At 40.3% G+C, this 25,995-nt stretch overlaps 2 protein-coding genes across 7 annotated transcripts in view; both read left to right on the plus strand.

Moving 5' to 3' along the window:
• The window catches only part of G3BP2 (G3BP stress granule assembly factor 2), an 87,797-nt gene extending 80,117 nt beyond the window's left edge, over positions 1 to 7,680 (plus strand). For all 4 annotated transcript variants that reach the window (XM_044226180.1, XM_044226178.1, XM_044226181.1 and 1 more), the window contains 4 exons: positions 2,016 to 2,118; positions 3,332 to 3,460; positions 4,011 to 4,129; positions 4,742 to 7,680. In XM_044226180.1, coding sequence (XP_044082115.1) covers positions 2,016 to 2,118; positions 3,332 to 3,460; positions 4,011 to 4,129; positions 4,742 to 5,014 — 624 coding nt within the window. In that variant the 3' untranslated portion in view covers positions 5,015 to 7,680. The remainder of the gene's footprint in view (positions 1 to 2,015; positions 2,119 to 3,331; positions 3,461 to 4,010; positions 4,130 to 4,741) is intronic.
• Positions 7,681 to 13,845: 6,165 nt separating this feature from the next.
• CDKL2 (cyclin dependent kinase like 2) overlaps positions 13,846 to 25,995 on the plus strand; it is a 54,900-nt gene continuing 42,750 nt past the window's right edge. Inside the window, exons 1-2 of one of the 3 annotated variants that reach the window (XM_044224028.1) lie at positions 13,846 to 14,007; positions 24,884 to 25,082. In XM_044224028.1, the coding sequence (XP_044079963.1) occupies positions 24,915 to 25,082 (168 nt within the window). In that variant the 5' untranslated portion in view covers positions 13,846 to 14,007; positions 24,884 to 24,914. Of the gene's footprint in view, positions 14,008 to 21,522; positions 21,916 to 24,883; positions 25,083 to 25,995 lie in introns of those variants that run through there. The other 2 variants (XM_044224027.1, XM_044224029.1) reach the window with 2 other exon arrangements.

Here is a 25,995-nt window from a genome sequence, read left to right on the forward strand (position 1 = left end):
TGTTAGATTTTTGGTCTTGGTTTTTCTTTTGCATTGGCATCATCAGATATCTTCTGAAAGTCAGGTTGCTAAATCCCTGTATGAATTACTTGAAAGGCTTTGGAAATTGTTTTTAATTTTAAATCCTTAAAGGATAGTGAACTTTTCTATTTTGCTACTTGCAGTTATTTTTGTTTTGGTAAATCAGTTTTGAAAAAAATTTAGGTCAGTGAGGACACCTCTTAAGTTCTTTGATATCATTTGGATTGAGTGAGTCTAAGGTTTTTGTGCAGTTTCTAGATTAAAAGGTTCATTTGCTATTTGTATTAATTTTCTAAACATACTAGCTTCATCAAACTTTGTTAGGGTACATCTATTCTTTAATTCTGTACTGAAGTCAGTTGGTGCTTTTAGGCCCCCTTAGTGAAATTTGTAAATGACTGCCTTTTTTAGGCATCACATATCAGCTCAAATTACCATAGAGTGTTAAACCCAAATACAGATAGCAGTGGTCTCAGGGTTCTAACATAGGATCCCCTGTCAGGCACAGAACATTCTCCTACAATTTCAAGACAAAAATGTAACTTAATTTTAAATGAACCAAGAGTTACTGAACATTTATGTGTAACATCACTATGCTTGGTTTTTGGGTGTTGTAGAAATGAATTAAGATAAGGTACAGTCCTTAGAGGAATAAATACATATAAATAATTGAGAAAACTGGAGAGAGTTAAAAAAATTCTTTTTAACTAGCAGAATTCTAGAACATGGGAAGCAAGTTGATCTTGAGGGAAATGGGAAATCTTCATGGAAAAACAACTTGGAAAGAGACATCTGTTAAAAACTGCTAGGATCGGAATTAATATGCCTTTTGATTACAGTGGGTGAAATCCTTTGCAGCAGATTGTCATTTTTGAAAGAAACGTAACTGTTTATATCAAAATTTGTCCTTGTAAATTATGATATTCCAGTTAGGTAAATGATGAAAGAGTTTGGGACACTGGCTGGACTGAGGTCCTCAGAGATGATCAGACATAAAGACAAGGCTGAAACCATTAGTTTTCTGACTTTGAGGAGGACATTTTCTTCATATCCTGCTGAGTGTTTTCAGCATTCTTTGAAGGTGTATTTTGTCTCTTCCTTGGACCATAAATATTTGGGCAGTAGATGGCCGAAGAGTATGGGAATACTGAAAATGCCACTCACTGTATTAGGGACAAGGTAATAGCAGATACAGATGTTATTTTGTTTTAAAATAGTTAATTTTATGTGTGTAATTCAGCAGTTAGCAGAAATTTTTGGAAGTCATCTTAGGATGTCCTATTACTCCCTACCTGCCCCTGGCCCAAAGTTCATTAAAAGAAAAGTGGTGGGGTCAGTCCTTAAATAATGACCTGTCTTTCCCAGAAGGAAGAACAGTAGTAGGAAGCTAAAGGACTCCTTGATTCTGATCAAGAGGTGTTTACATGTGTCTGTCTTGTTTGTTTAATTTTAACTTAAAAGTAGGATTATTTTAGTTGCCAGAGTAAGCTAAATTGTGTATTTTGAACTATCCATTGTTTTAAGATTTATGTATGGGGGGGGTTTAAAGCTACTGGCTAAGCACTGAAATTTGAAGGGCAGCTAGATAATTAGAAAGTATGTGTCACAATTTTGTGTAAAATAAAGATGGCTGTTTATTTTGCATATGCATTTACATGGAGTGGCTCATCTTGCATTTTTGTGATTTTTGTAGCAGTACCTTTAATGCTGTCTCAATGTGGATGTAAATTAATTGGAAAAATGTGGTTGTAAAAAGCAGCTTATTTTGGGTTATATATCCTTGAATGGGAAAACAGACCTACTCTACAGTCCTAGATTGGTACAGAATATCTTTATAAAAATTAATTCTTCATATACATAGGACACCATGTTAAAAATATTCTGAACTTAAAGTTACCATTATGTGTGCTGGTGACTTGCTGGTAGTTGCTTTAGTTGTTTTGTCTCCTATGGAATGAGTTTCTTTATAATGTGTTTTTTCCCTTGTATTTTAGCCAAGAGTTGAAGCTAAACCGGAAGTTCAGTCTCAGCCACCTCGTGTGCGTGAACAACGACCTAGAGAACGGCCTGGTTTCCCTCCTAGAGGACCGAGACCAGGTGAGTCCACTGCCTCTGAGGCCTTTCACATTTAGTACTTGGAAAGCTGGAAAAGACTGAGCTTAAAATGCAATAATGTGTTTTATATACACAGTTTATATACAGTTCCTCTCAGTACAAAATTTCATAAAGGGTTAAGTAACTTGCGGAAGTACAGTCTGGGGCAGAACAGCTGACTTGTAGGGGAGGATTAGTTGACATGCAACGGAGACCTGTATTTTGAAGGTGTAAAAATTTTGAGACAGATTTGATTTGGTTATTGTCACTGGTTTTAAGAATTCAAAACCGAGCTGCCAATAACCTGCTCTCTTACTTAGCGCTCTTATCTCTTCACAGATAAACAGTAAGCACACCCTGATTCTTCTTATTTTGATTGTCTTAGGTATTAAGTAAGTTGCCATGATTTTTGACTTGTTTCCATTGTTAGCTAATATGTGTAGCACCTCTATTTGAATTCTATAAGTATGTTTAGATTGCCTTTGGGAGGAGGTGGGCGATAGTACCTATTAATAGCATATGTAATTTTTCCCACAAAAGTAAGATAAAGTGATGTGTGACTAAACCAGAAGTTATGGGAACTGGGGTTTGTCCTAGCTTTGCTACTGCTTGAGTTCATGGTCTTAGGTGAGACCCTTAAAATATGAGCTTCTCTTATGCCATTTAGTTATTACACAAACTTTTCTTGTGTGATGCCTTTCTTATATGCCTCACTGTGTTCTTTGTGTTATTGGATCAAATAAAATTTTCTATATAAATTTGAGCACATTAATATGTATATAGGCTATCTAAATGAGATATTATTACTATTAAATTTACCAATTTGGCTATAACTTTATACAACCAAAAATTAATTTGCAAACTTCAAAATACTGAACAAATATTTAGAACAGATACATCTCACTATCTGAAATTTGTTTGGTTCCTGGCAAGAGTTTGGTTAAGGAGGAACATTTGTACTAATGTTGGACTTTCGTATAATCAGACCAGTAGATCTAGAAGAGGTACTTACGTGATCTAGTCAATACCCTCACTTTACACTTAGTGTCATGTTATTTTCTAACTAACCTACTAATAATAGGCACTTCCACCTCTGTTCAAGGAGCTCACTATCTTATTAAACTAAAACAGGAGTATCTACTGTACATTCATTGCTTTGAGCTTTATTACTATGTGACATTATAAACTTTAATATCTGTCCTATTCCTTTTCTCAGGCAGAGGAGATATTGAACAGAATGAATCTGACAACCGTAGAATAATCCGCTATCCAGACAGTCATCAACTTTTTGTTGGTAACTTGCCACATGATATTGATGAAAATGAACTGAAAGAGTTCTTCATGAGTGAGTAGTTTGTTTTGGTTTATTGGAAAATTAAGCAGGGGGGAATAGAGCTTTTTTTATAACGTAAATAGAACTTAAAAGCACGTTTTTCTCTCTAAACTGTATGTCCCCAGGTACCAATCACTTTAGTTGATCAAAAGGGAGTAGAAGGTTGTATTGGATGTTCCCCAGGACTGTACCTAGTGTTGACTAGCCTACTTGTAGAGCTTAGAAGAGCCGATGCAGACTTAAAATTGGGGATGAGATTCTTTGGGCAAATTTAAGTCAGAAATAGAAAATGTCAGTGTTTTTGTAAAATGCAGCTAACTTTCCTTTTGAGAGGACTAATTGAGAAGGGGAACAAAACAGGCGGCCGGGCTAGTTGTTGGAGTCTTTCTGTGAATGACTTATGAGTGAATAATGTACCTTGGTTGTCACTGGATGAAGCAGCTTGTAACTTTTATTTTGAAATGTTTCAAGTAGATTAAGGTTATTTTTCCTCAACAATTAGAGCTACAAAGTATTCTTTTTAAATATTTAACGGTTGGTGTAATAATACCTATTTCCACAGGTTTCGGAAACGTTGTGGAACTTCGCATCAATACAAAGGGTGTTGGGGGAAAGCTTCCAAACTTCGGTTTTGTGGTTTTTGATGACTCTGAACCAGTTCAGAGAATCTTAATTGCAAAAGTAAGTCACTGAAAGGGTGTACATAGTTCAAGACTTTATCATTCCTATTGTTTGTAATACTCATTTGTTGTATTTTAAAGCCATAGAAGCACTTTTCTTAATGGTGAAGCTAAAGATAGTTTACTACAAATGGTATTTATGCAAAGAATAAAGATTTATTAGTAGTTTTAAAGCTTGAGGTATGGATTATTTTCTGTTTATTACTTTTTTTTTTTTTAGCACACAATTACTTATGATAGTGCAATTTGAGGGGTGGATTATTTTATTTATTTACTTACTTATTTGATAGCGATCACAAGTAGGCAGAGAGGCAGGCAGAGGGGTGGGGGGGGAGCAGGCTCCCCACTGAGCAGAGAGCCTGACGCGGGACTCGATCCCAGGACCCTGAGATCATGACCTGAGCCAAAGGCAGAGGCTTTAATTCACTGAGCCACCCAGGAACCCTGAGGCGTGGACTGTTTTAAATCGCACTATATGCTCTGGTGAAGAGGGTTGGAATAGATTGCATATTAAAAATTTCCTGGAGTTTTTTGTCAGGATTTTCTTACTTAAGGGAATACGTGACCGTTGCTCTCTAACCTGACCATGTAAATCTTTTTTCTCCTTTTAAAGCCAATTATGTTTCGAGGGGAAGTACGTTTAAATGTGGAAGAGAAAAAGACGAGAGCTGCGAGAGAGCGAGAAACCAGAGGTGGTGGTGATGACCGCAGGGATATTAGGCGCAACGATCGAGGTCCTGGGGGTCCCCGTGGCATAGTGGGCGGCGGAATGATGCGTGACCGGGACGGAAGAGGACCTCCTCCGAGAGGTGGCATGGCCCAGAAACTTGGCTCTGGAAGAGGAACCGGGCAAATGGAAGGCCGCTTCACAGGACAGCGTCGCTGAAGCTCCACTGTTGGCAAAGTCTTGGCAGTGGTACATTATTCATCGTGTTTGCATTCTTGTTAATTTCTTTTTTGGCTTTGGAATGTGACACAGCCTTTTTGATCATTTCTTTGATGTGAAAAGCATCTTTTGGTTATCAGTTAAATTGAGGTGGACATTATTTCCCCAATTTCACAACAGGAGTCACATTGTTAATTTATAAATCTAGACTTGGAGAATTAAGGACTGAGAAATGACCATATCTTAAACTGTCTACAACAAAATGAACTTAAAAGGACATGCCCAACTGAATTCAGGTCCTTTGAGTCAAAAAAAAAATCCTCTGCTGCACATTTTGTTTAAGTGTTACTGTTTCTACCTATTAATGTTGGAAACACAAATAGTGCAATTTGTGCAATTGGAGAATCTTGCCTTTTTTCTTGGCTCCCCCCCAAAATACAACCCAACAGAAACTTGTTACGCACTCATCAAAATGCACTAATGGGTACTCTGAACTCGTTAACATTGACATCTGCAACAGGAGGCAACAGGGGGAAAAAATCTTTCTTCTTTTTTTCCAGTAGAGAATAGTTTGTGAAATGATGAGGGCATTTTCTCTGCTTGCTGTGACCAGCGTGTGTACACATAAACCTTAACAAGACTACAAGTATATTCCAGAAGGGAATCATTTAGTTATGAACTAAATAACAAAAATCAGAACTTCAAATGCTATGGTCTTGAGTATTAGACCAGATTTAGTAGCTCCATATCTAAGATTTTTCTACCTGCCCCTCTTCAGTACAGGGATGGCCGGCTGCTCAACACACTCCTCCCTTTTTCCTTCCTTTCAGCTGTGTACAGTGAAAATTGTCTTTACTGTATTTTCGTTCTCTGGTAATGTAATAAGCATGATGGTGCCTTCTATTAATACATCATTCCAGTCTTGCTGGTAATTTTGTACAGTATAGTGTATGAATTGCTGTGCTGCAAAGCCAAACAGCTGCAAAATGTTGAAAAATCATTGAAGTGTGTAAAAATTGCAGTATCTTTAAAATCAGTAAAATCGACTAGCATATTGTTTACTTTGTTCTTCAGTTAACAACTTTGTGTTCTCTGTGGGAGGGAGTCTTGTGTGTTTGGGAGGGACAGGGAAGGAGGAAGTCAGTTATTTGAGTAAGTCTCTTGTTGGCTTTTCTCTTAGCATGAATGTGAACGTTGAAGCGTATCACTCGAGAGGTGCTTGGAAAAGTCATCACCTTGATGTACATTTTTTATGACCTTTTAAAAGCAGTCAGATTCCATAAATGGCAAGTAAACCTGAAGTGAGGATACTGCAATTTTCGGAGAAAAGAACAGCAGCTCCTAAGTGTTTGCATTTTCTATTTGGGGGGGGCAGGGAACCGTCATTCATTTTGCACAATTCTTGAACTGATGTCAGCACCCGAGTGGCTCTGAATTTAAGTCTGGGACGACATCTTTTATTTTTACATAAATCTCTAAACAATTCTGTGAGCAAAGTTTGTAGCTGCTGGATTATTGTCTGTCTTTATAGCAAGTTCCAGTAAACCGCAAGTATGGCAAAGGATATCCAATTTTATGCTTGGAGCATTTGGTACATAACAGTTTCTGATGTTTCAGGCTAGGAGTGAGGTAAATTAAGTGTGACCACTTAAAGCTGCTTGTTAGCATGGAAGACTTCTCCATTGTTAGTAAAAAAAAAAACAACAACAAAAAAATGCACTTGACATAGTAGCAAACTGGATCTGAATTATGAAACTGTTTGCTATTTTAGTAAACTAGCAAATGATGCACATATTTTGTTTTTCATGTACTGGGCAATGTAAGTGAAATTAAATCTGTCCTTTTTCCCCCTTGAATGAGGTCTTCCATGTTTGGGGAAAAGTCTTGCACTATTGCATATATTTTGGGGACACAGATTTCTCATAGTTTCCATTTGGGGGGGGGCTTAAATATTTTTTTCCTGTTTTTGAACACTTTTACACTTTCTGATGTATAGTACTTGAAGTTCTTACCAGAAAATTACTTTTGAGTTTTGAAGCCTTTATTCAAACTACTTTTAAATAAGTGGTTTATTGTCAGTGTTTTGTTTTATAGCATATTTTTCCTCTACTCTTTTCTTATCTTCCCATTTTAAATATATATATAGTTTCCAATCTAGGATATTGCCCTGCCAACCCATAAGAACTGCATTCTGGCACCAAAAGTAATGACAGATGTTAAGTGTAGTAGAAAATTTGAGTAAAGAGCCATTCAGCTTCAGTCTTTACATACCATGAAGAAAACATTAAAACATCACATGGAGAAGTTTACATGGTGATTGTTCACCTGCAGTACTGTGGACTTTTAACATTTTGTCCCCTTTTCAGTGAACCAGAGTAAAAATAATTCATTGACCATTACTGTTATTTGCTGATTTTTTTTTCTTTCTTTTTTTTTTTGATGGTAATATTCTATCCTTATGACACTATCGCAACCAAATTGGCTTTACCATCTTGGCTTTAGTAGGTATAGAAGACAATGGATTACCATCTTTATTGCTGTAATGTGTTAAGCATTATATGCTAGTAGAATCTAGTTTAATTGTTTCAGGTGGAAAAGTATTCTTTGAGTTTCCATTTTGAATGTGTTTGGACTAAACAAACAATAAACTACTGACGTCTGCGGCATTTATGTCCCTGATTTAATCTGTAGATTTGTGCTCCAGCGTATTGTCTCCCATTTGCATTTCCTACAACCTAAGTGAAAATAAGGAATTGTTCTAAAACCAACTGTGGCTTGTTTGTGGAATTTGAGGTCTAAAGAAGTAAAAACATTTAAGGACAACTCGAACATGGTTAGAGATATTTTCCCAATTCACTTAGCTAAGTGGGATATGAGTTAAGGATAGCATAAGGGAATAAGTTTAAGGAAGGTGAGAATGATCAAAAGCCTACTGCTTATACTAAACGTTTATTTAAACAAACACCGACACTTGAATTTTCCAAAGGATGGCTGCCTCCTATCTCAGAAGGAAAGGGAGAAGAGGGATGGGAAGATTGAGTTACCTGAAGTTACAGGCATGATCCAGTTCAGAAGTCGGAACGAATTTGTCAAGTTCTAAAAGAATATTAAAGGGAAGATAATTAGTCCCATTTGCAAGTATGTATTTCAAATGAAAAATGAGGTCGTAATGCATATATAATTTTAGAACTTGAGGCTTTTGTGAAAAGGGATGGTTATAAATGATTTCTTCCTGATGATGTATTCATAACACTGTTTATGAAGATTCCTTGAATCTGTCTTCACAAGTTTGTACTGGAGCGAAGCCAGAATAGTCATTATTTCTGAACTTTCAAGGAAGTAAGACTTAAGATTTTTGTAAATGTACAGTAAATTCACTTTCAATATTATAATGTAACTTTGATCTAACTTTATGACTGGGGGAGAACATTTTCTTAGAAGGGATAAAATGTATATGCTACACTATATTGAAAATCAAATTTGAAGCAGCAAATTATCATTTGGTCCAGGAAACTTACGTGAAACAAAATATATTGAACATTTCAGCCACACAAGATGCTCCATTTCAGTTATGATTTGATGTAGTCTGTGGCAAGTGAAGGAAAATTTAGTGGATAGCTATTCGTATTTTTCCTTTAAATTAGGACAATTTGTTCATCCTAATTTATATGTAGATATATTTTTTAAAGATTGTATTTATTTGACAGAGACATAGCAAGAGAGGGAACACAAGCAGGGGGAGTGGGAGAGGGAGAAGCAGGCTTCCCGCGAAGCAGAGAGCCCAATGTGGGGCTCAATTCCAGGACCCTGGGATCATGACCTGAGCCAAAGGCAGATGCTTAAGGACTGAGCCCACCCAGGTGCTCCCATAATTTATATTTTTAACTACAGAAGAATAAATACCCCTCCCCCCTCTTTTATTCTGTGTTCCATAAGACTTTCTAATTTAGTAGTAGACTATTTTGGTCTGTTTGATGCCAGAGTTCTAAATTATTTAAAATTACTGGGTAAATGAACAATATTACATCATGAGAGAAATTTCCCTTTGTGATAGATTTCAGTAGGTTCATATAGAGAGTAATTGTTCAAAATAAGTTATGTCTGAAGTTGTTGGGGGTTTTTTGAAAAATAGAGACTAAAATCTTAGAATCTGTTTATTTATATATGCACATTTTATGTTTAACATGCACCAGGTTAGAAAAGTGTTTTTATTACCAAATACTGGGCAAAATGCTATAAATGCAGATTCAGAATTAAACTCAGAGGCAGGTTACTGGGCCTCTATTGCCAAATTAATTGCTATCTTTGTCCTTGATCTCTGAGATTTTTTTTTTTCCCCCCAGGAGTTTCATAAAGCTGGCTGCCTACCCAAATGCTTTCTTTCACCTTCAGGACTTAGTATTCTTTGAACTGCTCTTGTTTTCTGTACTTGATCTTAACCAATTCACAACTGCGGACACGCCAGCCGCCCCCACCCCCAGTCCCTTCTTGCCTCATTCTCTTCCCTGGTAAACTTGATCTGCGTGGTTTCATTTAGTCCAGGCACAACTTCAGCTTCAGTATATTGTCCATTCAGTAGCTCCCACACAGTGAAACGGTCAAGAGGAGGGCTTTCAAGGCAGCCTGGGCAACTCCACTGTTCAGTGGTGGGCCTTGTTGGGTGTTTGTGAGGATTCTCAGTGACTTCCTCTCTAAAGTAAAATAGGGTAGTGGGTCCTCTGCAAGTGATAACCTATTAACGATTTTTTTAAAAAAGACTATTTGTCAGAGAGCGTGTGCACAGACAGCTTGGCAGCAGAGGCAGAGAGAGAAGCAAGCTTCCTGCAGAGCAAGGACCTCTATGTGGGACTCGATCCCAGGACCCTGGGATCATGACCTGAGCCGGAGGGAGCGGCTTAACCAACTGAGCCACCCAGGTGCCCCACCTGTTAATGATTTTTGACTCCACTGGATTTTTGCTGTCATCTTATCCTGTGTTCCAAATAACGTTTTTTGTTTTGCTTTTGTTTGTTTTTTAAGATTATTTATTTGGGAGAGAGAGCAGTAATGGAGAGAGGGACAGAGGGAGCAGATTCCCTGCTGAGCTAGAACCTGGTCCAACCCTTGATCCCAGGATCTGAGATCATCACTTGAGCAGAATGTTAAGAGTCAGACGCTTAAACAACTGAGCCACTTGAGGGCCCCCCAAACACCTTTTTAAAATCCTTTTCTGCCATGGACCTCCTTGAAGTCCTAGGGAATTCAAAGTTCAGAAATCCAAAACGATGTATTTTCTCTAAGCGATTTGTGCATACCTGGCTCTCTAATGAATGTCCCATTTTTCTGACCTCTTTAACCTAGGAATGTCTGAAGTCTCTCTGTTCTCGGAATTTTCTCTGCCTCCCTTCTATCCACTTTTCAGGTTGTAAGAAGTATGTGGGTGCATATTTCAGAAGGTGGCTAGCGAGCTGACCATGAAGGACCTTGTTGGCCTTAAGGAGGTTGCTCTTAATCCCAAGAGCAATGGCAAATTGAACAGTTTGATAAGTGGGAGCATGTAATTCTATTTTGAAGTGTCTCTAGCTATATAGTAAACAAATGGAAAGAGTTCTGGGATGAACTGAGCAGATCAGGTAAAAGGATACGGCCCGTATCTCAGGAGCTGTGGTTCTCCAGTGGTGGTACCAGGGTGTACTGAGATGTGCTAGAGTATGGGTATTAGGAATCTAAAGAATTTCAAAGCTTTGGGTAGAATGGCCAGGGCTTGGTGTGGGAAAGCATAGTATCAGAAGAATTCTAATTTTCTCACTTATGTAACTGGAGAAATAAAACGGCGTGTGGAACACGAGGGAAAACAGGCTTTGTGGGTGAGGAGGCAGGAGTGCTGGTGAAACCCTCTTGGATTTTGATGTGAAATTGGACCTGAAAAGGTCAGGCTTTCTAGGACTGTATGAAATTTTGGCTTGTGCCTTTTTTATTCCAGTATATGAAATGGTCAATTTTGTGTATATTTACTGCAATTGAAAACATGCTGTGCACGTTGTAGAAAATACAGATAATCCAAAAGAATGAACTCCCATAGTCTAATCTGTAGATGGTCTCTGTAAATATCTTGGCGTGGGTGTATGTGTTTTCCTATATACATTACACTTTTGTTCTATTTTGTTTTAAGATTTTATTTACTTATTTGAGAGAGAGGGAGAGAGTACAAGAGGGGGGAGTGTCAGAGGGAGAAGCAGACTTCCCGCTGAGCAGGGAGCCCTATGTGGGACTCAGTCCTAGGATTCCAGGATCATGACCTGAGCTGAAGGCAATTGCTTAACCAACTGAGCCACCCAGGCGCCCCTACATTATTGTTCTAATGACAAACCATTTAATGCTTAATGAGGTGTAAATTGAACCACCACCACATGCCAGACACTGTTGTGGATTCTGAAGTTGCATGAGTAAGTCATTGGTCTCCTTGAGCTTATAATGGAGAAGTGTAGTTGTGAAAGCTGTGCAAAGCATTAAGATAATACATAGCCTATGTGTGGCGACTTTAGGGTGGTGGTCCCTGATCACCCATTCCGGCACTCCAGCCAGAGGTAAGCTTGGAAAAGCAGGGAAGGTAAGGGGAAGACGCTGGGATTGGTGAAGTGGGGTCAAGAGGTGGCACAATGGTAAGAGGTGGGGTAGGGGATGTAAGGGGATTAAATCACCTCAACCAGGATAAGGGATTTATTTCAATTTTTTTCTAATTGCTACAGGAAGCTGTTAAAAAAATTAAGCATGGGAGTGATAGAATAATGCCATGTCAAGAATACATGGAAGGAGGGGCGCCTGGGTGGCTCAGTGGGTTGAGTGTCTGCCTTCGTTTCCAGTCATGATCGCCGGGTGCTGGGATCGAGTCCCTCATCCGGCTCCCTGCTCAGCGGGAAGCCTGCTTCTCCCTCCTCCCCACCTGTGCTCTTTGCCAGTCTCTAAGTCTCAAATAATAACTAAAATATTAAAAAGAAAATACATGGTAGGAGGACAAGAATGGAAGCAGGAAAACTGAAGCTGTTGTAATTCAAGACTTAGAAGGGAAGGAAATAGATTTAGCTTGTTTTTTGGCGCTTGAGTTTAGGAGGTGTTTTGACAAAAGGAATCGACAGTGACGAGTCCCGGATAGCATGCAGATACCAGTGAAAAGCAGATGCTTCCACTTAAAAATAGTTCAACCAGTAAAATATCTTTACACCCGTTTTTATCTCTAAAATTAGTTTTCTATACTATTTGAAGGTAAACTGAGTCACACTTCTGGTAGCTTCACGTCTGATTTCATATTTAGGAAAGCTAAGTCGTTAGTCCTTTTACAGCCAAGGAGGCTGAAGCTAAGAAAGGGCATTGCACTCGGGGCGCCTGGGTGGCTCAGTGGGTGAAGCCGCTGCCTTCGGCTCGGGTCGTGATCTCAGGGTCCTGGGATCGAGCCCCACATCAGGCTCTGGGGGAGCCTGCTTCCCCCCTCTCTCTCTGCCTGCTGCTCTACCTACTTGTGATCTCTCTCTCTGTCAAATAAAATCTCAAAAAAAAAAAAAAAAGAAAGGGTATTGCACTCATTCTAGTATGACGTGATTGGAAATGCTGCATTAGCCGGAAGTGTCGGTCTGCTTTAAAGGGCGATTTATTTAATTTTAGAAAAATGAGTTTGAAATACCAGAAATTTAAACTTCGAATGCGATGCGTTTTTATCCTGGGGTGGTTTTAGGAAATTGTAAAATCACAGCCTCCAGCCTTAGTTGGATCCTAAAATTAAGGCTCCCTTAATCAGGAACTGCATTCAGGAACCACAGGATTAAGTAAGGAGGCAGAGTAGAGCACCGGGACAGAATCGGATCGCAGGGGCGCCTGTCGGGCTTTGTCGGTAGAGCATGGGACTCTTGAAATCTGGATCTTGAGTTCCAGCATCACGTTAGGGGTAGAGCTCACTTAAAAAAAAAAGTCCTGGGCGCCTGGGTGGCTCAGTGGGTTAAGCCTCTCCCTCTGCCTTCGGCTCAGGTCATGATCTCAGGGTCCTGGGATTGGGCCCCGCATCCGGCTCTCTGCTTAGCGGGGAGCCTGCTTCCCCGTCTCTCTCTGCCTGCCTCTCTGCCTACTTGTGATCTCTGTCTGTCAAATAAATAAATAAAATCTTAAAAAAAAAAAAAAAGTCCTTGAGAAATCAAATAGTCAAATACTTGAGGTCTCTGAGCTGGTAAGGAATAATTTCTGAGGGACCGTCATTTTACATGTCTTTTTTAAAATCTAAGAATCTATTTAAATTTTTTTCTTTTACAGAGGTGAACTGAAGCTCGTAATGGGAAAAAATTCTGGCATATTGGTGATGAGGATAGCGGCTTAGAAAATAGACGTGAGAGACCTTTCAATTCCTGACTTAGCAGAAATGACTTAGAGTGATACTTCAAAGCAGGCACTTAAGGAACGCGTGTGACAGAAGTGAGAAGGATTTACACAGCAGTCTGTGAATATTTATTAGAATCTCCATATGTGCCAGAAATCCCTCTAGATGCTGATTAGTAATACAGCAGGTATAGCCTACCTTCTGGAAACTTGTATCGTTTGAGGGAGAGTGGCAACAAACATGTAAATAAGGAATTTCAGTCCTGATAAGTTCTGGGCACAAAACAATCCGAACGATAATCCTATGAGGAAGAACCCTCATAGGATTTTACAGAAGAGTTTATTTTATTTTACAGAAGACTTAATTCAGGCCTGGGGGTTAACTAATTTCCCAAGGTCACATGGCTAACAGGGCAGAGCTAGTGGAGAATGGAACAGTGACAGGAAATGGGCTGTTCTGTAATCATTACCGAGGGTGGTGGTGAAAGGCCTCTCTGAAGAGGTGCATTTGGCGTCCAAAATAAAGAGAAGGCAGCCATGATACTGGTAGGAAACATTCCAAATAGAAAGAACAAATGCACGGGCTCGGGCTCTGTGTTTGGAAGCTTCGTGTGTCCGAAGGCCGGTGGGTTCATGACAGCAGATATCAAGAGGTAAGAACTGGGGCGCCTGGGTGGCACAGTGGGTTAAGCCGCTGCCTTCGGCTCAGGTCATGATCTCAGGGTCCTGGGATTGAGCCCTGCATCGGGCTCTCTGCTCAGCGGGGAGCCTACTTCTTCCTCCCTCTCTCTGCCTGCCTCTCTGCCTGCTTGTGATCTCTGTCAAATGAAATAAATAAAATCTTTAAAAAAAAAAAAAAAAGATAAGAGCTAAATTGTGGGTGGCCTTATAGTTTGGATTTTACCCTTGTTCCGGGATTGTAGGGATCTGAACAGGAAGGTGATGTGGTCTGAATTCGTGTGGAGCCTGTCAGGAAGGGATATCAGGTGATTGATGGTGGCTTAGGTTATGATTGCAATGGTGAAGATGGTGATAAGTGGCCAGCTAGTAAGATACATTTTGGAGACAGAACTAGAAGACTTAATTATGTATTAGATTCTGAATGTGAGGGAAAGATAATGTTCCAGGATGATCCCTGGGGTTTTTACAGAACTTGGGTGGAAAGCTGGACTCTGTTAAGATATCGAAGAAGCAGGAATAGATTGTGGAGGGAGAAATCAACAGTTCTCTTAGCCATGTTAAGTTTCGTATGCCATTTGGATAGCCAGGAAGAAATGTCAGGAGGTTGATTTTGGAATTCTCTGAGGAGAATTCAGTGCTAGGAGTGGCCAGTATATCTCAGCTGTTGGATGAGATGAGGTCACCTGGAAGTAAGCGTACAGAAGAGAAGAGACCAAGGACTGAGCCCTCAGATACTCATAAAATCCAAGGTTCTAGTACCAGAGAAGCCTGCAAAGGAAGATAAATGATAGCAAGTACTGTGTCATGGAAAGCTAAGGTTCAAGAGTTCATCTCAAAAGAAAAGAATGGAGAGTTGTGTCAAATGCTGCTGAGAGGTCAAATAAGGTAGTGATTTAATTAAGCTGTGCGATCTGCTATAATAGACCCCAAAATGTCCAATGGCACAAACAGTAGTTTTTTACCCCTCAAAGAAAAAATAGGAGAGTGGTAGTGAAGAGGCCAGTGGTTTGGCCCTCCTCCACTTGGTCATTTAGGAACACAGATGAATGAAGGCTCTACCAACTTTCATGTGTGGCTTCAAGATCATGCTGTAGTCATTTTCGTTATAGCCAGGTGAAAGAGAAGAGGAATATGGAGGATCTTGTGCAGAGACTTTTATGGGACAGGACTGGGAATGGTAGATATCTCATGTTCCATTGGCTTGAATTAAGTCACGTGACTCCAGCAGCAATGGAGATTGCAGAAAACAAGCAAGCCATACACACAGGAGAAAGGAACCAGCTTACTGAGAGTTATCTCTACCACCGATGGCCTTGGCAGGATATAGGCCATCGTGACTTTTGGGAAAAACTATTTCAGTGACGTGATAAGGAGAAAAGTCCAAGAGAGAACTAGAAATAAGAAATGAATAGACTTTTTCTGTAGTTTTATTATAAAGATTAACAGAGGAATGGGGTAGAGGCTAGAGGGAGATGGAATGTCAAGGGAGAGTTTTTGTAAGAGGCATGTTACCAGTGCAAACAATGTGTATTTTTAACGTGAGGAATGGATTTCCAGGTTCACACTGTTAGGATATAGTATAGATGTGTGTTGAATTTGGCAAAGTAAGTGGTATATTGTACCTTAGGTTTTGAAACCTGATTATCATCTTAATCACTGTTATATGTAGTAATAAGGTTATCGGATTAGCTACTAGGTTGAGAACAGAATTCTCTCTTCTGTGGCAAGTGTCCTTCCATAATTTCAAAATAAGTCAGTCCATTTCCTTCATAGAATGATGGGATGTATTCATAGCTGCATGCTCTAGAATATACTGAAAATAAAGACTACTTTTTGTAGTCTAAAGTTTTATGGCCCTTCCCTTGGAGACTCATTTGAAGTGATGGCAAAAACCTATATTAAATCAGTATCTTGTGGGATCCAAGTGAGAGGTATTTTTTGTTTGTCAAGAAACTGGCCCAAGCACACTGTTCTGGGATGCCAAGATGGGTAGAAAATGATCGTTGCCAAGGGTCATTTAATAGGGATGCTCACTAATGTGAGGAAGACAGCTGAGCTACTCTAAGCTAAAATATGTAAATTTATTGAAAAAGATTTCTGGGAAGGTCATATATTTTTTGTCCTGTGGTCTATTTTTGTATTGAGATATAATTTACATACATAAAATCCACACTTTTAATACAGATTAGTGGTTTTTAGTATATTCACAAGGTTGTGTAACCATGACCACTATCTAATTCCAGAACATTTTCATCACCCTAAAATGAAATGCATACCCATCCAAATCCAAATCCATTCCCATCTCCCACTCGGTCTCTGGTAACCACTAATCTTTCTGCTTCCGTGGATTTGCCTATGATGGACACTTCAGAAATGGAATGGACACACGGCTTTTTGTGTTAGGCTTCTTCCGCTTAGCATAATGTTTTCAAGATTCATCCATATTGTAGCACGTATCAATACTAAATTCTTTTTATATTGCATTGCATGGATATACCATAGATTATCCATTCATCAGTTGATGGACATTTGAGTTTCACTTTTTGGATATTCTATCATTGCTACTATAAACATTTGTTTAAAGTTTTTTTCCCCGATTTTTTTTTTTTTTAATAACATACAATGTAGTATTTGCTTCAGGGGTACAAGTCTCTGAATCATCAATCTTACACACTTCACAGCACTCACCATAGCACAGACCTTCCCCAATGTCCATAACCCAGCCACCCTCTCCCTTCCCCCTTACCCTTCCAGCAACCCTCAGTTTGTTTCCTGAGATTAAGAGTCTCTTATGGTTTGTCTCCTTCCCCAGTTCCATCTTGTTTCATTTTTTTCCCCTCCCTACCCTCCAGATTCCTCATATCAGAGAGATCATATAATTGTTTTTCTGTGACTGACTTATTTCTCTTAGCATAATATCCTCTAGTCCCATCCATGTCATTGCAAATGGCAAGATTTTGTTTTTCTTTTTTGATGGCTGCATAATATTCCATTGCATTTATATACCACATCTTTGATCATCCATCTGTTGATGGACATCTAGGTTCTCTCTATAGTTTGGCTATTGTGGACATTGCTGCTATAAACATTCGGGTGCACATGCCTGTTCAGATCACTACCTTTGTATCTTTAGGGTAAATACCCAGTAACGTGATTGCTGGGTCATAGGTAGCTTTATTTTCAGCTTTTAGAGGAGCCTCCATACTGTTTTCCAGAGTGGCTGCACCAGTTTGCATTCCCACCAACAGTGTAGGAGGGTTCCCCTTTCTCTCCATCCTCACCAACATCTGTCATTTACTGACTTGTAAATTTTAGCCATTCTGACTGGTGTGAGGTGGTATCTCACTGTGGCTGTTTAAAGTTTTCTGTGTGAACATACGTTTTCATTTTTCTTGGGTATATATCTAGGCATGACATTGCTGGGTCAAATGGTCCTTTGTTTCTTTTAACCTTTGTTCTTGTTTTTTTTTTTTTTTTTTAAGATTTTATTTATTTATTTGACAGACAGAGATCACAGGTAGGCAGAGAGGCAGACAGAGAGAGAGGGGGGGAGGGGAAAGCAGGCTCCCTGCCGAGCAGAGAGCCCGATGCGGGGCTTGATCCCAGAACCCTGGGACCATGACCTGAGCCGAAGGCAGAGGCTTTAACCCACTGAGCCACCCAGGCGCCCCTAACCTTTGTTCTTTACTATATCACCAGTTCTCCTCACTTGTTGCAAATCTCAAGCACTCCCACACTGTTTTCTTTAGATTTTTAGAATTATTTTTACCTCCTTTAGTGATTAAAATGTCCCTCTCACCTTCTCTCTGTATTGCCCCACTTGAGTAGCTCATGTTGTGCTTTTTCATAAAAAATTCAACACTTTGCCTATTCTGATCTCATGGAATTGAATTTAATTCCAATGACATTCTTCACTAATCTTCAGCTACCCAAAGGAAGAGCCAAACATTCCACCTTTTGGAACCCATCATTGTCATCATCTTGTGCCAATTCCAAAGTCTTAAATTCACAAATTGCTTTAACAGTCACTTTTCCCCTATTTCACTCCATTAAACTTCATGCCTTTGTGACCTCCACCCCTTTGGTGACTCTGCATTTTCAGTTTATTAGCTAAATTCTGTCAAAATTTGACTTCCTATCTAGCTGGAACCCATGGCAAGCCATTTCAGTGGTGCTTTCTCCATTACACTTGATTTCTCCTCTTCTTCTTCTCCTTCTCCTTCTTCCTCTTCCTCCTCTTCTTCTTTTTTTAAGTAAGCTCTACACCAGTATGGGACTTGAACTCATGCTCAAGAGTCGCACGCTCTTCCGACTGAGCCAGCTAGTACCCCTCCATCATATTTAATTTCTTAACTCCTTTATTTATTCTCTTTGCAGTACCAGTCACCTAAGGGTTAGCTTGTGTGCCATCTGTTTCCTCCATTCTTGCCCTTGGGGATGCCAAGTCCTATAAAACAGAGTCAGTTGGTTTCACTGCAAATTCATGGGTGTCCAGGCTCAAATGGGCACGTTTTACTATTTTGTATTCTTTTCATATAAAAAAGACTTCTTCATAACTACCTATTTCAAGGTATTTTTGCTCTTAAATCCTTGAGCCCCAATCTCACCATTATCTTTTTCAGCAAAGATGAAGTTCTTTTACTGAGAAGATCCAGGCAAGCTAATGTGTATGTCCTACACTTTTCTCAGTTTTCCCTTTTTTCTCTAAGCCTCTTCAAGGGTAAGACCATCTCATACTTTACCACCTTCACTACTTGTCCTGGGCTTTTCATGCCTCTTTAAAGCTTCTCTCTCTCTTTTTTTTTTTTTAAGATTTTATTTATTTATTTATTTGACAGAAAACACAAGTAGGCAGAAAGGCAGGCAGAGAGAGAGGGGGAAGCAGGCTTCCTGCTTCCTGCTTCGGTTAAACCAAAGGCAGAGGTTTAACCCACGGAACCACCCAGGCACCCCTGCCTTCATTCTTTTTCCCTACAAAGATTTCTCAGCTGAAAAAGAAAAATAAGCAGTAACCTAATCCTGTTTCTACCTAATACAATCTCCTTAGTAAACCTGTAGATAGCTTTACCTAGGATGTACAATTGTTGAATACCCTATGTCCCCTTCACAGTTGGCTTTCAAACTCAGTTGTTTTTGAAACTGTTTTCTCAAGCATTGTCTACTCACGAAATCTAGTATTTTTAGTTTTTATCCTTTTGGTTCCCTGTGGAGTATAAACAGATTATTTAAGTTTCAAGGCCTCTTGCCTGGAGGGGTCTTTAAATGTTTACATTGTTGAATATACTTATAAGGTTGGAAAAGTAAAATATTTTTATATTCTTGTTCTTCAAGCTTCAGTCCTAACAAACCTGGATTTGCTACTTTATAATAGGGGGTCTCCTGAATTGATATAAAAAATTCATCAGATTAGGTTATAGCCTACAGAGGGAGCATGACTCCCTCCAACTTGGTTAGAGCCAGGGATAGAGGTAACTTCTATGTTATGAGATCTTAAATTGACCAAAGAATTGTATTCTTTCCATGCCCAAATCCTAGGTCTGCTCCTCATAATTGTAGCTTTAGGAACTAGATTTTAAGCAGCTTGACCAAGGTGACCAAGCACTGGAAGAGTAATTCATAATAACCATGCTCACAGAAGATAATTTATAAATCAGATAATTTATAAATCAGAACACTTAATTCTCAGTGTACAAGAAGGAATTAATATCTAATTTTGACTATGGTTGTAGTTATCTGCTGCTCCAGGACATTCTCTTACTTGGATCAAGGTGTTCTAGAGACCAAATACAATGATAAAACATTTAGTCTTCAGGATTTCTTTTTATAAAGATTTACATCATCTCTACACCCAACGAGGGGCTCAAACTCAGGATCCCTGAGATCAAGGGTTGCACGCTCTGTGGACTTAATCCGCCAGGGTCCCAGTCTTCATGACATAATGCAAAAAGATCTGAGTGGTTAAGGCCTCTCACTGGAGGGGCATGGCCTAAACCCCAACTACTTGAAGATGAGGAAAACCCCGTGTTTTTTTTCCTAATTTTTATAAACATATATTTTTATCCCCAAGAGTATAGGTCTGTGACTCACCAGGTTTACACACTTCACAGCACTCACCATAGCACATACCCTCCCCAATGTCCATAACCCCACCCCCCTTCTCCCAACCCCCCTCCCCCCAGCAACCCTCAGTTTGTTTTGTGAGATTATGAGTCACTTATGGCTTGTCTCCCTCCCAATCCCATCTTGTTTCATGGATTCTTCTCCTACCCACTTAAGCCCCCATGTTGCATCTCCACTTCCTCATATCAGGGAGATCACATGATAGTTGTCTTTCTCTGATTGACTTATTTCACTAAGCATGATACCCTCTAGTTCCATCCACGTCGTCGCAAACGGCAAGATTTCATTTCTTTTGATGGCTGCATAGTATTCCATTGTGTACATATACCACATCTTTATCCATCCATCTGTTGATGGACATCTAGGTTCTTTCCATAGTTTGGCTATTGTGGACATTGCTGCTATAAACATTCTGGCGCACGTGCCCCTTCAGATCACTACGTTTGTATCTAAAACCCCATTTCTTAATGTGACTCAAGCCTGTGCGTCATTCTTAACCACCAGTCTTGCCTGGCCCTGGATCTAGCCCTGAGGCATTGTCTGTGCCTTCATCGTGTCACCCGCAACTGCACCCTCTTCGGCGGCCACACGCCCGCGCTGCACCTCTCTTCCAGCCTCCCGGACGCCCTAGCCCTTCTCCTCTCTCCCTCTTCCACTATCTCCAGCCACAGTATGTCCCTCGCTTTCAGTGCCCAAGCTGTCCTCGAGGTCCCTCCTGACGTCACTTGCGTTGTCACCTGCTTGCTTTCACCTTGCCTCACCTACTAATCATCACCTCCTAGGGTGTCACCCTCGTCACCCACCGGGCCCGGCCTCGCCCCACTGCCCCGACCGGAAGGGAGGCATCGAATCGCGGTCAGGCCGGCACCTTCCCGGGTGGGGGCGCGCAGGGCAGGCCCGGCTCCCCGCCCCAGCTGGGCCGCGGGGAGGAGTGCTTCGTCGCCCTCTGCCCATGTCCCTCTTCTGTTTTCTCCCAGTCCCTCAGCGCCACCACGCCTTTATTCTCTCCGTGAGCACCGGAGTCGCCTCCAGCCCTCCGCGGCGAGGACAGGCCTCCCGGCGAAGGCAGACGGAGCCGCTCCGCTCCAGAACTGAAGTATCAGTGGGCGCAGGCGTCTGCGCCTCGGGCAGCAGAACCCGGCCAAGCCGCAGGTGCAGGGGCAGGGTGGCTGGCGCTGAGCCAATCGTGGCTCGTGACGACAGGACCCAGCCAATCAGAGCACGGGAAGCTTGGCGCACTCGGGGCGGGGCCTGGCGGGTGAGAGCCCGCCCCCTTGCAGCTCGGCGGCCAACGCCTTCGCCCGGGGCTTGCGCGAGCCGCGCAGGTTCACAGACTCGGGGGACTGGGCGCCTGGAGAGCGGGGAGTCGGCGCCCTCCCGTCCAGCTCATTTCTTTACGGGCCGCGGCCTCGACGGGCGTGTTGGTGCCTGCCGTGGGCGCATTCTGACCCGGGCTGTATCTCCCTCGGGAGACTGTGCCGATGGTTGGGGCAGAGTGAGGTCGTTGCCTTGACGACGGCAGCATGCGGCCCGCGGTCCTCCCGAGTGCGCGCCCGCGGCAGGCCGAGGCCGCTCTGCCTCCCCGCCCGCTTCGCCCCCGACCCGCGGCCGTGTGCCCTGAAGAGACCCAGCCCGCTCCGGAACTGCCGGGTTGCTAGTCAGCGTCTTGTAGACCTGCGAGCGAGATGCATTTCACCCCAAATTTGTTTCCAAGTTGGAAACCTTTGGGTCTTTCCATGTGAAAGGATTTTAAAGAAACGGTAAGCATAATACATGTATCATCTTTTTATAAAAGGATTTTATTTATTTACTTAAGAGAGAGAATGAGAAGGGGAGGGTCACAGGGAGAAGCAGACTCCCTGCTGAGCAGAGAGCCTGATGCGGGCTTTGATCCCGTCGCTCCGAGGGCAGTCACTTAACCAGCCAAGCCACCCAGGCGCCCCAAATACAGTACTTTTATTTATTTTTTAAAATTTTTTATTTTATTTGGACAATACTTTAAAAAACTTTTATTATCTCGTTCATTGATCTATGATAGATTTCAGTCTGTCTTTAACAAAATAATAATTTAAAAAAGCATTGTTTTTAGTACCTGATTGTTGGCATTAGAACCATATGCTTCCATGGCACGTGTCCAGGAATACGGCATTGCCAATTTGGCCAGGCATCCTTTCAGTCTGTGCACAGGAGTAGAAGGCATGAAAAACTGTAGTTTATGAGTAACTGTTTCAGGAAACCAGAGGCTTTTTAAGCTGGGATACTTCTAAGGTATTTGTGGGCAGTAAAAAGTAAAAAGCAGGTGTGTTCAGCGTGCTGTGCCTTCATGCCTGGTTGGTTTCCAGAATAAAACTTGCTTACTGTTAGCTTGCGATACGCTTCATCACATCTTAGACCTGCTTAAGGTAATCTTAATTTTGTTCACTTTGCATTTTCAGGCATTGAGGACACCAATTGCAAAGTGTTTAAAAATGATTCAGATTATAGTGTCCCCCTATTTTTGCTCTTGGCATGAGAAACCTAAAGGTCTAGTCCTTAAGAAAGCGTGCTGTCTTCATGGAAGGGGAAAAAAAATTCAGGAAAGGAGAGAGAGAATTACACTGAGAATTTTTTTCAGACAGACATTTTTTAAAAAAATAGTAGAGATTCAGTGGAAGTTAGTATGTCACATATGGAAAGTTAGTGTTGTGGACACTGCTCTGTAAACAGCTTATAGAAACTACTATCAAAGCTAGTGGTAAAATATGAAATAGTTGGAGTTGGTGTTGATGGGAATTTATGTTCATCTTTTCCCACTTCGGCACAGTCTTCTGGTTTTCCATGTCTGTTTGCCTATCTATCTATCTGTCTATCTATCCTTAGATTATTAAGGTAAACTGATGAAAATGTATACATGCTGGATTATCACAGTTTGCTAGAACAAAGAGGGTATTTATTTTGTTTTTGTTGTCAGTGTGCTGACAACTGATAAGTATGGAAGAAAATGAAACATCACAATTCACAATCTGGGTAAATTAGTTTTAGATTGCCATGGGACACAATTAATGAAATAGGTGACTTTTTTTTTTCTTTCAACGTTTTATGAATGAGTATTCTTGTATTGTTAGGTTAAAAAAAATCAGCTACAGAGGCACGTGGGTGGCTCAGTTCTTAAGTGTCTGCCTTCTGGTGATGTCATGATCCCGGGGTCTTGGGATCCAGCTCTGCATTGGGCGCCCCGTTTGGCAGGAAGACTGCTTCTCCCTCTCCCACTCCCCCTGCTTGTGTTCCCTCTCTTATTGTGTTTCTCTCTGTCAAATAAATAAATAAAATATTTTATAAATAAATAAGTAAATAAATAAATAAATAAATTTAACTTTGGAGTTACTAGCTTTTATATTTCATGACAGTCAAGTCTTGTGAATTAAAATCTATCCGTATTTGAACTGAAAAGTTTTTTTCTATACCAAAATATGTAGAAGAATGTTCGTTGATCCTTCATCAGTCATTATTAGAATAGCCATTATCCAAAAATGTCATATAATGAGATGTAAAAGAATTCTAAACACAAAATTCAAATGATCATACTCAAAGTGAGTAATCATTAAAAGGATTTTTGAAATACTGTATTTGGTCCTACTAAAATTTAATTTTTAAACAATTTGCTTATATACTGTGATGTCGTTGTTATTTTGTAAGTTCAATATGGGAATTTAATTACTACATTAAGGAAGGTAAAGAAAAACAGATTTGTGAAAGTTTCTTAGTGTTAACTTGGTACCTGATCATTTGTGAACAAATATTTTTCCCAACTGAGTAGAAAGTGCATAAAGATTTTCAACTTTGCTTTTTTTTTTTTTTTTGAACTATTTGCTATTTATTTATTTTATTTTTTTTTCCAACTTATTTATTTTCAGAAAAACAGTATTCATTATTTTTTCACCACACCCAGTGCTCCATGTCAACTTTGCTTTTTTAAAAGATTTATTTATTTGAGAAAGAGAGAGAGAGATAGAGAGCATGAGTGGGGGGAAGGACAGAGGGAGAGAATCCTTAAGTAGACCCTCCCTCCCCTACCCTCAACCCGAGCCTGGAGCCCGACTTGGGGCTCGATCTTACCACCCAGGAGATCATGACCTGAGCCGAAACTAAGAGTCGGTCGCTTAACTAACTGAGCCACCTACTTGCCCCTCAACTTTGCTTTTTTAAACCTGATTTAAAAAAAATAAATACGATCTTCACTAAAACCAAACTCATTGGGGCACCTGGCTGGCTTAGTCGGTAGGGTAAATGACTCTTGATCTCAGGGCTATGAGTCTGAGTCCCACTTGGGTGTGGAGGTTACTTAACAGTAAAATCTTAAAAAACAAAACAAAACTCACTTGCGCTTTTTCACCTCTGAGTGAAAAGGAGTTATGTTTTTCTAAAGTAAGCTATAATTGTTTTCCATGATAGTTCAAGTATTGCTTTATCTGAATTAAAAATATATTGAATTTCATTAACATGGCATCTACTAATTTAAACTTAATGGCTTTAATTCTTGTCTACTATGAAATGTTTTGTCTAAATGAAAGATTTTGAGAAACATAGCTTAGATGTAGAAGCAGTAAGAAATTTTGAGTCAGAGCAGAAGACCCATTAACACAGCAACTGCTCTAATATGGAAAACAAGTGGGGAAGAATTAATTTGCTGGAAAGGTGGAGGAAATTAATATGCTCAGCATTATTAACTCTATGTTTTGGTTTCCACAGCAAGAAGAATTCCTAGCGGTTTTGAATTAAAATGGAAAAATATGAGAACCTAGGATTGGTTGGAGAAGGGAGCTATGGAATGGTGATGAAGTGTAGGAATAAAGATAGTGGAAGAATTGTGGCCATCAAGAAGTTCTTAGAAAGTGATGATGACAAAATGGTTAAAAAAATTGCTATGCGAGAAATCAAATTACTAAAGGTGAGTAAATACTGAGTTAAAAAAAAAGTTGTTTCTTGATCAAGATTGCATTTTTAGAAAAAAGTTAGTTCTTATATTAATTTCCATGCCAAAATTTAAGACATAAATTTCTTTTTTGACATTAAATAAATAAAATGATTATATATGCATATTCATTTGTCCTATGAATATAAACATGATTTTGAAATATTTGTTGCTTCTTTCTATATCCATCTGCCTATCTATCTACCTGTGTATCTGTCTATCAGTCATCTCTGTGGGGGTCCTAAGGACCACTCCCCATGCTATGATTCAATAGGATGACTCAGAGCACTCAGCATGCAGTTGTACTCATGACTGTGATTTATTATAGTGACAGGATATAAAGCAAAACCAGCAAAGGAAAAGGCACATGCAATGAATTCCAGAGGCAACCTGTCACAGGTTTCCAAGAATCCCCTTCCAGTGGAGTCACAGAGCATGCACTTATATTTTCCAAAAATGATCTGTGACGGCACGTGTGAAATACTGTCTACTAAGGAGATTCCGTACATTCGGTGTCCAGGGTTTTTACTGGAGGATGTTCATGTAAGACACCCTCTGCCTGACTCATACCAAAATTTCAGAGTCCCAAAAGGAATACAGAGATTCAGCGTAAACATTTTTATCACACATTGAGCCACTTCATCAGTTCTGGAAATGACGAGACCCCTCATGACATCCAAGTTCCCAAGTGCCAACCAAGGGCTTGCTTCGCAAGCAGACCTTTCTTTTTTTAAAGATTTTTATTTATTTTGTTGACAGAGAGATCATAAGTAGGCAGACAGGCAGGCAGAGAGAGAAGGGAAGCAGGCACAGGGCTCGATCCCAGGACCCTGAGACCACAACCTGAGCCGAGTGCAGAGGCCTAACCTACTGAGCCACCCAGGTGCCC

This window comes from Neovison vison, chromosome 11 (assembly GCF_020171115.1).
Source record: "Neovison vison isolate M4711 chromosome 11, ASM_NN_V1, whole genome shotgun sequence".
NCBI lineage: Eukaryota > Metazoa > Chordata > Mammalia > Carnivora > Mustelidae > Neogale > Neogale vison.